Here is a 16,925-nt window from a genome sequence, read left to right as displayed (position 1 = left end):
TGGTGGGCTTTGACGTTTGTATTGAATTTACTAAAATTTACTTTAATTTTCGAGGAATCAAAACAAATATATTCAGAATAAATTTAGCCTAGTCGCAAAGAGACTGTAATCACCAACAAAATTTAAAAAGACAATCTGTCTTAGGGTCATGTTGTCGCTGCAATTGAAAGGCCCCCCACCCCACCCCACACATCACAATGACCTTTCCCACTATATTTTAAAAAACTGGAATGAAGGCTTTTTCAAATGTGCATTTAATTATTTTGGTTAAATGATGATATTGAAAAAGAGAGTAGAAAAAGACACTTTCAACTAACCAATTACCATCATGCAGTTTTTATTTATTTTCTCAAACTTACAATACAGTACATAATAATAATAATAATAATAATAAGATTTATTAAGCGCACATCTCCACTAAAGTGCTCAAGGCGCTTGTGAAAACCATGAAAAAGCTTATCCTTTTAAACTAAAGGCTACCAGAAAAACGACCATAACCCACATCACTGCTTCCATTTACCAGCAATTTTAGGTGCAAAAGACCGGCTAGTACATAACTCACAGGTGTTCTCAGTTTTGTGGGCATCTAACTAAACAAATTAAAGAACAAAACAAAAAAATCAATTCACAATAAATTAATTTCCTTGATGCATATATTCATATGAAATGTTTTGATATTTGATAAAAATGGCTGAAATACATATCTTGAAACATATAAAATTTGAAGATTTCAGTGTCAAAGTTGCTATTAAAGGTAAAAGATTCATAAACACAAAGCAATATAATAACAATAACAATGAAGATGATGGTCATTATAATATATATTCATATAGGATTTATATTGTGCACATATGCAGAAAACCGCTAAAGGTGTTTTCTTTCCTTGGCCATTGGATCATACTCGTGCAACCTCACCTCCTACCAGGTACCCAACATAATACCATTAAATAATAATAATAATTATAATAATAATTGGAGTAATGTTTTGCCCTATCTGATGCAAACTGAAATAATAAAAATAATACTGTACACACACATTTTTTTCACAAAGATATTTCAAGAATAATGTAATGTTTAGTCCACCTATAATAACTACCACCGTATATCTCATATCCATACACCCAGGGCTGCCATCTCACTGTCATCAGCGTAATCATCGTCGTCATCATCATCATCAGCTTTTTCATGATCATCATCCTCATCCTTTCTTCTCATCACCATCATCTTCCTTACATCATCTTTGTCACATCCTCTTTACATACATCATCATCTTCTCTATTACTTCATCATCACCATTACCTTCATCCTCCTCATCATCATCAGCATCACTACTTCAAAGTTCATTAAACTGATACTCTTTGTTGAGTAAAATTTTCATCAGTTATTTTTAAATTTTCATTACAAGATGTTTTGCCATTTTTGTCAATGCTGGTTGCCATCTTCTTTCTCCTGCTTGGGGCTTATTCAGAGTTTGACTCTGAAAAACATGAATTAAACATAGCAAATATGCAAAACATCTAAACTCAAGCCTCTGGTAAAACCTTCAATATCCAAGCTTTCAGCTGTTGTAATACACCTTTATGTAGCTCATGGCTAAGCCCAGGAATAGTGTGAAACTCTGTTTGAACATTGTGCTCCTGTAGAGTTTCAACAGTTGACTTCCCCCAATCGTACAACACCAATTCATCAGCATTTCCGTGGCAAGCAAATAATGGTGGTATGGGTCCACTGTGTGCCTGTAAAGCCTGAAAAAAAAATGCAAGTGTTTCTATATTGAATGCTACATCAACTAGTATTTTCAAATCCATTATTATATTAATAAAATTAGGTTTATTACTATAACCAATTAAAAAACAAAACGTATTAACTGTTTTATCCGCAAATGAAATATGGGCTGAGTTATTATTGGTAATATGCCTAAATTCTGAAGAAACACATGTGAAAAAAGGTTGTCTAAAAAGTACAGCTCTTTATATATTGTTCTGATCTTGATAGCATGTACTATAACCAATTAAAAAACAAAACAATTGTTCATGAATGTAAATTGAATCTAATTTGATTTCAATGTCAATTTTCAATTAAGCAATACAAATAATTAAGATTTATTGATTATGATTTTAGGTTCAATACAGAAATATGAAGGGTACAGAAGGTAGATGACAATATAGATGACAATTTTTTCATTACTCTTTTTTTATTCATTCCAGTGGTCCGAGCATCGTATGTTGCTCAGCATGCGAACATTTTTTCCCTCCCACGACAGGTGATACAAATGGTGCTATTTTAGGTGAGACTTTTTTTACACCTTGTTCAGCGAACCTGCCGACTGCAAATATTGATGATTTCAAAATTATTATTATTTGATTTTAACATTTTATCTTACATGTTTTTCTCATAATTTTATGTAAGTATTTCTTTGTGGAGAACCTTTAGGCTGTTATTTTCGTTATAATATTTAGGTGATACTGCCTCATTGATTTACTTCTGTTCTGTTACATTTCTTGTTTTATGTACTGTAAAAATGAAAATGCAAAATACATGCTATATGAAGGTATAAATGATGATATGATATTTAGAGAATAGAATTTACATTTATTGAGGCCCCTTTTGTCTGGTGGCTGGCAGACAAAGGCTGGTTTTATTCTGCTGGGTTGTGAAAACAGAAAATGTAGAACAAAATCAATATTTTTTCATGTTTCTATAGCAGCGTAATAACACAGCAGTAGTAACATCTTTACACAGTATTCTGGTTTAGTCTGTTCCTTTCAGCCGATCAGGGATAAAATGGCGCAGCATAGAAATAGGCATAGACAATATATTGTGAGAGTACCTGTAGAACCCATGATACCATGCATTACAGATGGGAGGTCAACATTTTGTGGAAAACTTAGCGATTGGTGTGAGACAAACAAAGCAGTAATAGCTGGTTCAATGAAGTTTTCATTATATGTTGGGCTTCTGTTCATGGTATGCCGACATCATGACAAAACACCACATTCAGATTTACTCGGAAATAGCAATTCACCTGAAGGAAGGTCTCTCAAATGCACATGGATTGTTCTGATCATCACATCACTTACAATATTACTTCTATGTGTATATCTAAATTGTAAAAAGCAAACACAAGATGGATCAATTTGGAGAAAACTTCTGAATTGGTGTCAGAAGAACACAAACATATTAGCTGGTTTATCCGCAATCCTGATGTGGATTCAAGTATTATTCCGAGTATTCTTAAATTTACATATTGTTCTGATCTTCATAGCAGGTTTTATACTGCTTCATTATATAATTTTTACGAAACGACAAACTTAAACCAGGACACTCTGAGAAAGTCTACAGCAAGTTGATCAGCCGCTAAAAAATTGCATTGGATGCATTAAATAATCCTGCGATGCTGAAAGTTTTATTTTATGATTTATTTCCCAATATATATGATATACCTATTAAAAATTTGTCAAGATTTCTACTAAAAGAACTAAGACAGTCTGAAAAGCTTGGACCAACAGATATTAAAATTGTTGTTGAAGCTTGCAAGTTATGTAGAATGGTAGACACAATACAAAAGATTCGGGAAGTAATACCAACTCTCCCAGCATATGATGCTATCAGGATTAAAAAGTTTGACAGACGTCGACAAAATTTGATCAATATTTGTTTTAATATGAACCGAAATATTGCAGTTGATATTTACCGGCTGTATGGTATTCCTCTCCCACTACATTCAAATTTGTGGCATTTAATTTTTGAACTAGAAAAACGAGGGCGTTTAAATAATAAAACTATAGAATTGTTAATGATAGTTGTTGAAGAAGGCTGAGGACCTTGTGCATTTCTGAGACTGGAGGGGTTCAGGGAGGACCTTTCATAGTGGGGGGTCTAAAATTTATGATTATTGACACATCTAGATAGGGAAATGGCACTCACAAACTTTGAATATAATTTTTTTTTATCTGAATTTTTAAACAAAATGTTTACAAATTTAGAGGTGGCCAGGCCAGGCCCTGCTGCCCTCCCCCAACATCTAATCCACTCTGGATATAATATATGTCCTACAGTTGATGTCAGACACACATTATTCTGTTCATTTGGTTGGTGTCATTTGGCTAATCTGGTCATAGCCACTGTGTGTGCACTGAACCGTGGAGAAATTTAGGTTCAATTCCCATTGCTGCCTCTTCTTGTGTTTCAGCTGGAGGGCTGAAAACCAAGTTACAAATAGCACACCGTCTTTCGGATGAGATGTTTAAGCCATTGGTCCCATATGCATGTATGGCCCATGTGCAAATTAAAGAACGCAGTACCCTCTTCGGAGAAAGTGGGGGATTGTCTCTCGGTGTACTGCCCAATCACCACCAGAAGGACCCCACTCAAACTTTTATGGGCTTTCCTTGGTGTTTACACCGAATAAATCCGATCCATCCAACAAATCACTGGATCGAGGACCCAATGGGTAACGTCCCCGAAGGGGCCCCTAGTGGTTGGGGCCCATGCAGACCACTGCACAAGAGCACATAGGCATTACGCCAATGATGTACATTTTTACTGATTTTGATTTCCCAAGACAATGATAATTGTAACAAATTAGTTTTAACATTTTAAGCCTTTTTATGGTCATCATTTTTAATTTAAGGTTTTAAGAAAAGCAATTTTTAAAATAGTTTGTTCTCAATTTTACTGTCTTTAAATCTATCTTTGTACATATTTCTGAATTAGGATTATTTTACTATTTTAATTTATATACACTATATTATACATATATTTTTAAGTGTTTAGATGTATTGTTTCCAACCATAGAAAACAATGCAACAGTGATTTGTTTTGCTTTTTGGTTATCCGATTGGGTTGTTAATGATCACTCATTTTCTGTCTATTTGTATGTATTTTTTTCTTTACATTTTCACTGATTTTTTATTTTCCAGACAATGGAAATTATTATCTACAGATATTTGTAAAGAATTATTTTTAATAATAAAGTCTTACTGTAAGTCTTTTTATGGTCACCATGTCTAAATTTAAGGTTTAAGAAAAGCAATGTTTTGAAATAATTTGTTCCTAATTTTAGTATTGTTTTTAAATCTTTCATTGTACATATTTCTGAATTAGGATATTTTATTTTACTTCATATACACTACATTATACTGTATGTATATTTTTAAGTGTTTACATGTATTGTTTGTTAGGAAATTCCATAGGTTTGCTAACTTTCTCAACCTACACTGTTATGGAAACAGGGCATCATATTTTATGATGCTGTATTTGCTTGTATCAAACTTAAACCCACTGTGTGTGGTGGCTGCATTGACACAGAATCCGAATTCGATTTGTATGGCTAACGTAACGAAAAAAAGAAAAGTGAATCAGAATAGAGGTGCACACTAAGACGTGCATCGAAAACGTTCTACAAACCGAATTCGGATTCGGTGTGAATCTACCCTTACTGTAGGCCTGTTTTGATATTCTGTTAGACCGACCAGGGTTGTGGGAACCAACCTGTTGTACTTTGGAGAGAATCCGCCGAAAGTGGTGGTGACTTCAAATATTGTTTGTCTGTGCTGGCTTGTTTGTAACGATGGTGAAGTATTATTAAATGGTATTTTGTGAGATATAATTGATTAATGTATTTTGTTGATTCTCTTGTTGATTCTTTTAAGGGCGTCAGCAGAAACAGGTGCGTTTTGTGACCTTGGAGAACCACGCGACAGTGTTTTCTTTCACTTTTTTGGTTATCCCGTCAGGTTGTTAATGATTGCTCATTTTCTGTCTATTTGTATGTATTTTCCGTCCTTTAAATTTTAATAATTTTCTTTTATTTTCCCAGAAACTGAAATTCATTACATGTAATATTAGTAACGAATTAGAGTTACAATTTTCTTTCTGAAGACAAAGTAAATGAAATAAAATAAAACATAATTGTCATTTTGATATTTTAAACCAACTAGGGCTGTGGGTGATTGTCCCCAGCAAATGCCCTATAGGGCCACAGACAACACTCCACTGACTGATAATCTTCACAAAGCTTTGGGAATGAGTATGTTTCGCTTATCAGATATCTTTGATCATGTGTCATCCCTGAGTATTGAAATCTTGTATTGAAAGAATAGCCTTTTATCCAACATGTTATAGCAGCTGCATATCTAGTGAGATTACATTTGATTTGTAAAGAAAATCTCTATTTCTGACCTATAACTGAAATCAAGCAAGAGGTTTGTAATTACTGTAGGTCAAATATTAGTAGTTTTTCCAGGAACAAAGATGTTTTGTCATTTACATGATTAACTGGTTCTAAATTGTAGGCGAATGTATTAATAGTGTTTCGATAGTGATTGATCATTTTAAAAATTCATTTTTATATACCCTTTTTGGATAATGAAATTGCCCAAACACTGTGCTGTGCAGCACGGTCAATCTGTTCATTTTTGTCTTTCTTACATGCAGGAGATTAAAAATATTTTGTTATGTGGTCAAAACAACGTTCAAACAAATTGATATGTCCGTGTGTTTCATGATGCAATAAATCAGTCAATCAATCAACGAATCATCAGGTATCTATACAGTGCCAGTATCAATTGCCTAATACAATGATCAGTGGCAATGATTTGCACTTCCCAAATTCAATGTTGTTCAAAGAGTGGGCATAAAAATGGGCCTAACGGGTCATTTTAACATGTTGACTGCCAGACCTTTTTTTAAGGTTCCTTCCCATATGTCAAAATAAGTTTGTACAAATAATAATGTACAAACATACTTTTTTGAAATTTTATCTAGTCATATATCATCAAAATGATGTGTCTAATGAATTGGCAGGAAAATATTAGGGGGCGAGTATACTCGTCGACGGCACTATGATAGAATTTTTTACTGACTATGCCAAGTGTGAGTTATCTCGTCCACTTTTTGCATGGGTTGGTATATGTTTAAAGGGCGCCCCCACTTGTGCCGCTCAAGTGTACTACCGGCAACATAACACAACAAACATACATACGTCATATGTACGTTATCGTCTAGGTGTATCTTCCCTGAACTACCAGCCGTCCAATCTGCGGTTCTAAAATGTATAACAAAGAAGTTATAAACGCCAGAATGTTACCCCGATTTTGACGAGTATACTCGTCCCTGGCGCCCTCAACAACACCCTGTGAGCGAGTATACTCGTCGCTGGCAGCCAACGTGTTAAAAGGTCTTCTTGTGAAAGATGGTATGCATAGGGTTGCCACGGGCCACAACAAAATTACTGTTGGGACCCACGTTGTCTATGAGCCACACTTTGCCCACCTATGGTTTAAACCAAGCTGAATTATGTTTCCATTCCCTAAACAACTTAGAAAGTATGCAAACCTTATATACTAAGGATTCTTGATTTAGAAATGAAGATAAAGTAAAAACTCCAGCTATAGATGTATGCTGACTATAAGCAACATGAAGAGCCATAGATCCTCCCATGGAAAAACCACCTACAAAAAAAAACACAAAGCAAATGTTAAAGTAGAAGGTAGAAAACCTCTGTGTAAATACATTGGAAAACAGGATACAAAAAAACGAAACAACATATAAATTTGAGGGTAGAAAGCCCCTGTGAAAAACAGGATAGAAGAAAAAAGATCAGAACAAATATAGTAGCAGAAAAAGCCAAAATATTTATTCAGGTATATAAATATGCAAAATGTAGCAGGGGGTCTCAAGCTCCATGGCCTGACAAATGAAACAGCCTCCCACATTACCATAAGCAAGCAAGAATTACCCGGAATATAACTCATCTCCAGTAAGTTCAAAATATTTGCATATCTTTATTACTTTATTATCAATTTTCTCATGGAAGTCAATGCAGATGAATATCACCATGAGTAGACTGGGTTCCAGTCCCTAATCAGTCTTAATCAGTGAAAAATATTTAAAATAAACATATTATGGTACCAATGGCATTAAACACCATGAACAGCAGAAGAATATTACATATGAAAGAAAGCACATTTAACCAAATCTCTCGGAAGTGACTTCTTCCAAATTGGGACCCCTGATGTATTACAGTTAAATATTTTAAATTTATCTAGTATAAAAAAGGTATAACTATAAATAAACAAATACCAATATTAGAAAAAATATGGAATATTATCATGGTATACCAGTAGAAAAAATGAATCCAAACACAAACAATGAATTGCATAGTAAATGTTTTTGAATGATATTGGCCACTGTGTTTGTTTCAACAAAAACAGATGTTTTTTTGCATTTACACATTTCAGAGGCATTATAATAAATCTTTTTTACAACCCTTATAAAATATTGTTGAAATAAAATAAATAAAAAATAAAAATTGTAATATATTTTGCATTTGTTTAATTAGTCATTATTTATTAATTCAATCATTTATCATACATTCATTCATTTATCATTCATTTATTGTTTTTAAACAAAAACAGATTTTATTTTTTCCATGCACACACTTCAGTTTAATAACCTATTTTATTGTTTAATTTTTTCTTCATTTGTTTAATCATTCATTCATTTATTAATTCATTTATAATTCATTCATTGTTTCTACGAATACAGATTGTATTTTGCATTCAACACACTTGACTCATATTAAATTTATTTTATTAATTTTTTCTTTAATTGTATAATCATTCAATTATTCATTCATTTATTCATTTGATCATTGATTAATTCATTTATCATTCATTTATTTATTTGATCATTTATCATTTACTTATTCATTTATCATTGATTGATTGATTCATTCGTACATTTATTGTTTTAAAGAAAACAGATATTGTTTTGCACTCACTCATTTCAGACTCATAATAAATATATCTTATCAATTATTTTCTCCATTTGTTTAATTATTCATTCATTTATATATTCCATCATTTATCATTCACTTATTAATTTATCATTCAATGAAAACAGGTTGTATTCTGCATTCAACATATTTCAGACTCATCTGCTTTATTACTATAAATATTTTTCTTCATTTGTTTAATCAATCATATATTTATTTATTTATTCATTCTATAATTCATTATTCATTTATTTTATTTAATATCATTAATTTATAGTTTGACAAAACAGATTGTATTTTGCATTTTTACACATTTCAGACTCATAATAAATCTATTTTTTTTCTTTATTTAATCATACATTCATTTGATCAATTATCATTCATTCTATTTTTTATTAATTTATTCATTTATCATTTAATCTTTTATTTATCAATCAATAATTTGTTTTTCATCATAATACAGGTCTCCCTCTAATTAAAGGACCCTCTAATTTAACACAGTACCTGCAATTAAACACCAATTAAAATTACACAAATCAATGGTGATGTTGGTAGTCTATGAGTGGATACTTCCCTGGATAAACCGAAAAATTGCCCATTCTTTCTCACACATGGGAACACCCCATGAAAAATAATAGAACAGTCGACCCCTGGCACCAAGCTCAAGCGGCCCCGCCACCATGCAACTTCCTCATTCTTTTTCGAGTCACGAAAATGAACAATTAAAATTCTATGGTCCCCGTATTAACAAATGTTGTTTATATTTCTTATTAGAGACCAAACCTGCTAAAGACCATAGAAACTCCAATCCTAAAAGAAGCCAATAGGGAGCTTTTGATTTGTTCGACAACGCGACGCTATAACAGAATCACTCATGCGTGACCATCCTACCGGGCATCCTATGTTCTCTGCATTTGGCCAAATTGTATCCTAGAATCCATGCAACTTTTAGTGACATCATCTACATTCTACCATCGTCAAGCAATTGAAAGCTCCCTTTCCGCTAAGCCCCGCCCCTTGGATATTGTTGCTAAGGTCCCACAATGCGACAGTGTTAAAACATACGCGAACACGTGCGATTGTGGGATAACACGTGTGTTTGTGAGACGCGCGCGTATTCCTAGCGCTGTTCTGATTAGTCAGTTGTTAAGTTTGATTGACACTCCGGAAAGGTCTATTGGAGGGAAACCTGTACTTCTATTATAATCTCAAGTCCATATCACATACCTATAATGATCCTTTCTTTAGGTATACCACTGTTTATCTGATCTTGGATGAGTTTACTGATCTCCACATTCATGTGTTGTATAGAGGAAGTGTCCTCAGGTGATTCAAATTCAATTGTGTAACGGTTAAACCACACATTGCTACACATACCACCTGCAGCTGAGTAAGGCCTGAAAACAACAACATTTGTTTTAATATATAATTTTCAAAATTATATTTTTTAGTTCCTCAGTTATAAGCCCACCTCCTACTTGATGCCCGATTTTATGTAGCAGCCTTTCCTCTGGCAAAAGCCCATGGTATGACTTTTACAAATATTCTCAGAAAAAATACATCAAATATTGGGCTCTTTAAATTTGGCATACAGTGTCTAAAAATTGCCATTAGTTTCAAAAGGGTATTCCCCAGATATAATAAGCCCACCCCCAAAAATTGGCCAAGTTTTGTGTGGGTGGGCTTAATACCAGAGAAACCATGGAATATAAATTTTTTTAAAATACTGCAAAAAGAAATAAAGTACAGTATAAAGTATCATCCAGAGGTTTTTAACTGATAAAAAAAAGCCTTAAACTTTTTATGCACTCTACATATGCCACATACAGTATAGTATAGGCCTGCAGTGATTCATTAGTACAAAAAACAGGGGAAAATATGCTAACTGGATTTCCTTAGTGTATGTAAAACCAAGGATAACTCATGAAAGTCCGAAGAAGACTTATTTCCAGTAGGGTCCTTTTGGTGGTAATTGGGGCACACTGGAAGACAATCCCCTACTCTTTTCCGAAGAGTGTACTGCATTCTCTAATATTGAAACTTGCATTTCAGTCCTCCAACTGAAACACAAGGAGACCAGCGATGGAAGACAGTGGCTACCACCAGTGAAGGTACTGTAAGCTGCTAAAGTGCTACGCATTAGTACTATTCGAATTCTGTCTGGTTTTTTAAGTGTCACCATAAACTACAGGAAATACAATGGAGATAGCTGTTACCTGGATGGTGCGGTTGGATACAGAGCACGCAGGTGCGGAAAAGATAATTCCTCTCCTAAGGTATCCACAATCCAGGAGTGAAAATGCTCTCCACTATCACCTAAAATAATATTGAAAAAAATTCATATGTCACATTATATATTCAAAAATAATGACTGTTTTATTTCCCATATTAAATAGAAATTATGGTCATGGCAATGGGTCTGAACTTGTATAGCATTACAGGAAAAGTATCATCCGCTTTAAGTTACATCATCACTACCGGTACATGTTCATATGGATCACAAGCAAACACACACATGAGGCATGGGTTTTATGGCAAATATTCATTGATTGGAAACTTTGTAAGAGTCGTGTAGGAAACCAAATGGGTATACTGTAGGCTGGTTTTGGCCTAGAAGGCAGGGGGGGGGGGTTGCAAAACAGCTTGGGGTGTGAAAATTAAAAATGCAGAAATAAATCTCTATTCCAATGTAAACTTAATGGTCATTTGAAGCATTTTAACCCACTCAGTGGAACTAATTTGCAACCATGGCATCCCCCCTTCCCCACCAGCCTAGGCCCATGAAACCCCATATAAAATGAGCTCAAATTGTAGTTCAGTAAAGTGCTTCTTTGTTAACGAGTAATCTATAAGAAAAGATATTAGAAAAAACATTTCAATGTTTGTGAATTACCGAAGTACATAAATCTGAAAATGAAATAAACAGGGGCCCCAAGTGGGATCGATACAACGTCATTATGGTCTGTTATTATTTCTAATGGTACTTTTTACCTATGGACAGTTAAAATCAGAGAAATGTAATATAACGATTTGAAGACAATGCTATATAAAGATTTATAGCACCTGCAGTACCCGCTGTTACTAGGGAATCGGATTCATCACTAGTCATCAAGCACAAGCTCGGTGGTCTAGTGGTTAATACAACAGGCTACAATAGATACCTGGAGGTCATGGGTTCAATTCCCACGCGAATAGTATTTGGGGACATACTGAGTATTTTTCTCTGAGAAGAGTTTTTATGGCTTATAACTTGGTCCTAAGTGTGCTTTTAGACCACAATATTAGGGATTAGCAATCAATAAATTTTTTAACAGAATATTGGTTTTTTTTATCGATGAGGGAGGGACTGTTTTTATTCGGCAAGAATAATGTAAATATTGTATAAAAACTGGTTTAATTTTATTGTTTTTCAAAGAAAATGTATTTCCAGTCACAATATTGCATTGTTTTTTTTATGTTGTTGAAATAAATGAGCAAAATAAATTTTTTTTTATTCCCACATCAATATGGGGAGTGATAATCAAACAATTTTTTGCTGTGCCCTTAAGGCCAACTCAGACAGCGTTGGCCGACACAGCCCGACCCGATTTATCGTCGGGGACAGTCTTGAGCAGTCGGGAGAAATATTAAACATGTTTAATATTCTACGATGCGACTGCCACAGACGCACACCATCGCGTCTGCGTTTAACCCACACAGACCCGACACAGCAACAAATCGCGTCGGGCTGCGTCGTACGACGCTGTCTGAGTTGGCCTTTATAGTCCTTATCTGAGAAGACTTGTTCTACCAGCAGAACCATAGGCGAGTGTGCCGTTTGAACCAGTACCGATATTATTATGGCTGTACGTTGCAGCGCCCCTGATAACTGCTTGGCAATTCGACTCGCCAAATTATGTGATAAAAGAAATCAATAAAATGCATAAGTAGTCAGATAAATCAGATAATAAAAATTAAAAACAATGAATAAGAGATATTTACATAAAAAGCAAAAAATAATAAAATTGTTTAATCATTCCAACACTACAGCAACAAAATAATTAACATTATGAATTATTTTAAAAAGATATAAAAAAAAACAAATAAAAGAAAAACAATATAACGTGATAGGCATAGGCCTATATAAAAATAAATCTAAACTGTAGACTATGTAAAAGAAAAGTATTTAAAGAACTCAAAGAGTAAGCCTGTTTAACTTAGTCAAGGCCGGCCCTTTTTGGGCCTTGGCTCTTCCCTCACTGACCAGAGAAAAAGGCCAGGATAGGTTAGGCCTCCCTCGCCCAGAAAGAATATAGGCCTAGGCCTAGATAATAACCTAAGTAAGGCTAGAAGCAGCCAGTATGTTTATTACTAATACTGCTTGGTCTAGGCTCACCTACCTGATCCATGGAGGAAAATGATAGCGCCAATACTTTCTTTTTTTGTTTGCGCTACGACTTTAACAGCTAATTTTGAAGCTGAGCGTCCTATGGGCGCAGCCATCTTTGCTCGAATGTTTATGTCCCAGAATCCCTCTGACAAACTTTATACATGATTGATTTGAGCATGCGCAAACAGGTGGTCGTCTTAACAACAGACTACAAAAATTTAATGAAGATAATTTTCATAAAAAACACAGTTTTGCAACATTTGTTATTCTTCCAGAATTTTCTGTCTGTTTGTTGACGAGTGAAATCTAATGACAAACCGCTTAGTAAGTACATGTTTTACACTCTGTTTTGACAAAAATGTTTTGAATATTTAAGTCAGATATATTTTTCTAGGCACCATGAATCGTCTCATTCATGCCAGTCTCACACTTCGCTGCTGGCGCGCTCGCTGTCTCTTTTGGAGGTAGATTTAATCTTAGGCTTGCCTTCATTTGGTTGATGTTGACGTAGGCCTAGAGCCTGGGCTAAGGACGCTAGGATAATACTAACTAGGCTAGGACCTAGGCCTAGAGCCAGCCTGCATCAGATAGCGAATACAAGTTTCAAGATATTTTATTGATCAGTGTGTACAAAATGTTTCAGCTAAATTAAGTTTAAATTTACTAGGCCTAGGATAGGCTAGGCCTATTTAGTTATTTTAAAAATGGTTTTTTTTTTGTTAGTTAGGGCCTAGCATAGGCCTAGTAGGCCTAGGCCCTACAGCCTAGCCTAGGCCTAGAGAAGAGAGCCATAGCTTGGCTTAGGCTTAGTTTTAACATATAATGTAGACGGGATTCAATGTAGGCTAAACCTAGGGGCTAGGCTAGCCACACCCAGTAGATTCACACCGAATCTGAATTTGGTTTGTATTGCTAAACAAAACAGAAAAAAAGAAAATCAAGTCAGTGTGGTATGGTAAAGAATAGAGGCACATACTAGAGGTGCATCAAAAATGTTCTACATATTTCGGTTCGGATCGGGTGTGAATGCAGCCTATAGATAATACCTCTTTTATATGCCTAATCTATCTTTAATGTAATTTATTTAAGGATTATTTTTTGCTTAACTTTCTCTTTTTTTCAGAAGGGACATTAACGAAAGATCTCTGTTTGTCAGGGGTTTTAAAATTTCTTGTAAAAAGCCAGTGGAGCCAAGTCCAGAGCGAAGCTATGGTGGAGTCCAGTGGGCTGAATAAATAATGGATTGGCTAGACCCCTGTCCACAATTTTCAGGAGCCTTGACTCAATCATTCATTTATTTATTTATTTAACCCTCTAATAAATTGGTACATACAGTAAAATAAAACAAAAAGTAACCAAAACTGAAATTACTGAAAAACTGTGTAAATCGACAGAGACATGATTATCAAAGGCAATTAAAATCGCTATAGCTCACAAAGTTGTTAATCCATTGACATCAAACAATTTTTTTAAAAAAGTTACGTTAAATTGTCTTCCCACCTTTTTGGTTGACCTCCTTTTGACAGAATAGAGAGCAATCAGTATTACCTTACATTTGGTATCCAACATGCTTACAAAACCAATACACTGCCGACCAAGGCTCTAGAACAAACTTCCTTTGAATATTAAACATCCCCCTTCACTTCAGTTTTAAGAAGCACCCCCTCCCCCTTTGATTCCATTGTTTCTCTGGTGTAAGTCCGCATCCCTTAAACACAAAATTGAGCTGATTTTGGAGAATTGGCTTATACCCGGGAATGAGAATCCCTTTTCAATTAAAAGGCAATTTTTTTTATCACACCATTGAAGGGTTTTAATTTAAATTGGGCATGAAGTAGGAAGTGGCCTCATAACGTATGAAATACAACATAATTTTGGTCAGAAAATGTGATATTTTGGACAGAGCATGGAAAGAGCAGGTCTACTGGTGTATGGTTGACCATGGTGCATGCTGTAGCGCTGTTGCACAGTTCCCCAGAAATCTCATCTGTTTTCTTTGTTGATTTTAATCCATACCTGTGTAAATATACTACTTTATAATTTTATGAGACAGTGTGCCACTCTTAATTACCTAATGACTATTAATAAAATCTAGTATAATAAAATTAAAACTTATTGTTGAATCCCTTATTTTTACTAATTGCTCTGGAGTTTAACATGACCCCCACCTCCCCTCCCCCCCACCAAGTGCCTGGAGAAAGATATTGGTATACTTTTATGAAGATATAGTAGTTATTTATTTTATTTAAGATTCAAGATTAAGATATATTTTATTGACTTGTCCATTAAAAATACAAAATGTATATAAAATTGGAAATTTTTGTTTGAATACACACATTGCCAAGTAGTACAATTTAATAAATAAGTAAAACATGAAATACATACAATGCATTTAAATATTCAGTGTTAAAATGACTTTAAGGATCAGTTAATATTATAACACAGATCCTAATATAAAAATAACAATCTTCAAATTGTGAAAAAGAGACATCTAAAAAAGGATTTTGGTTTTCATGGCCTATATTATAAATAAGATAAGCCCTATGTCGTATTGTTTTCTATATGTTGAGTGGGGTGGGGTGGGTATGGTAAATTACTAACAGGGGAAAATAAATACCCAAGACCTCTGTTACGTGCCTGGTGTTAGCGCCAATGTGTGCCCTTGTGCGGACAGGGGATGTGCCTGTCTCTTATACACATCTAGATGTGTATAAGAGACAGGCACAGTATCTTGTGGAGAACAGATAAACAGACAAACCTACAGTGCGCGGTGCAGTACTGGGTAATAAAACATATACAAGCGTTAGTTGGCGTCCTACACTAGCTGCGTAGAGCGTATCGTTTTTTTACGCTCCCAATGAGCGTTGTTGGCTCTCTTGTTCTATTTATACTCTTTGATAGTATACAGTAAATTTGTGTTTAGATATGCTGGTTCTAGTTGTATAGTTACAGAGTAAGTAGAATTGATTTTTGCAATGCCGATTGTGACAGAATCCTATACATTTCACAGTTAATTATTTTATTGTACTTGTTCAATTTGCCTTCTGATTTGGATCAATGAGCAAAATCAATGACAATACACATAAATCATGGTAATTCACATGTCTTGTGCATTCTCATAACTTTCCTTCTAAGGAAAAGGAAATCTGTTACTCCTAAGAAATGCATGTTGGACCTCAGAACATAGCTTGAATTGAATGATCGTCTTCAATATTGATTGTCATCATGTTTGTTTATTGAGTACTGTATTGGGATTATGCATATACAACCTATACTCTGTACAGCATATTTGACTTAGTGGCTTATTAGTAGAAAACTTTAGATGATGGAGAACTTTCTTTTTAAGACCCAGCTTTTTGATCTGGTTGTAAATGGACTACATGCCGTTCAAGATCATGCAAAACGTAAGATTGCAACGTTACGTCGGTGTAGTGGTTTGTACTTTATGTCAATCTGTACATATTATATCGAGTAAATTGGTTATATATACTATGTTCATAATATAATATTAATATTCTCTGCATGCTTAAAATCTGTGAGGGTTTTTTGGTATAAGCAAATGTTGTGTACAGCATTTTAACTAACAATTTTTGCAAGCATTTACTGTAAACTGTATTACATGTATACATGTAGTAGTAAATTAAGATTTTTTTTATATACATTTTAAAATTGATGAGTGTGAAGACATTTGGTACAGAAAGTTGGAGAGGCTAAGTCTACTGCATCGTGGTGGTTGAAGTGGTGGTGATGAATAGTTGTGGTGGTAGTGACCACAAT

The 16,925-nt window shown here is 34.4% G+C and overlaps 2 protein-coding genes across 10 annotated transcripts in view; one reads left to right on the top strand and one right to left on the bottom strand.

The window, feature by feature from the left end:
* Positions 1 to 377: 377 nt before the first annotated feature.
* LOC117105808 (lysophospholipase-like protein 1) lies at positions 378 to 13,312 on the bottom strand. 2 transcript variants are annotated; one of them, XM_033247096.1, is made up of 5 exons: positions 13,159 to 13,312; positions 10,996 to 11,095; positions 10,007 to 10,176; positions 7,339 to 7,454; positions 378 to 1,745 (listed from the first exon to the last, which is right to left on the bottom strand). In XM_033247096.1, the coding sequence occupies exons 1-5, from the start codon at positions 13,259 to 13,261 to the stop codon at positions 1,524 to 1,526; spliced, it is 711 nt and encodes a 236-aa protein (XP_033102987.1). In that variant the 5' UTR covers positions 13,262 to 13,312; the 3' UTR covers positions 378 to 1,523. The 2 variants fall into 2 exon arrangements, with proteins under 2 accessions (XP_033102987.1, XP_033102988.1); XM_033247097.1 differs by having other exon boundaries at positions 13,155 to 13,280.
* Positions 13,313 to 13,321: 9 nt separating this feature from the next.
* LOC117105807 (tubulin polyglutamylase TTLL5-like) overlaps positions 13,322 to 16,925 on the top strand; it is a 134,444-nt gene continuing 130,840 nt past the window's right edge. For 4 of the 8 annotated variants that reach the window (XM_033247090.1, XM_033247092.1, XM_033247094.1 and 1 more), the window contains exon 1: positions 13,322 to 13,472. The gene's annotated coding sequence lies outside the window, so the exon portion shown is untranslated. The other 4 variants (XM_033247091.1, XM_033247086.1, XM_033247088.1 and 1 more) reach the window with 3 other exon arrangements.

Source organism: Anneissia japonica, unplaced genomic scaffold (genome assembly GCF_011630105.1).
Source record: "Anneissia japonica isolate Jap-2015-1 unplaced genomic scaffold, ASM1163010v1 scaffold287754_len4335492_cov202, whole genome shotgun sequence".
NCBI lineage: Eukaryota > Metazoa > Echinodermata > Crinoidea > Comatulida > Comatulidae > Anneissia > Anneissia japonica.
This window is presented reverse-complemented; position numbering and strand designations above follow the sequence as displayed.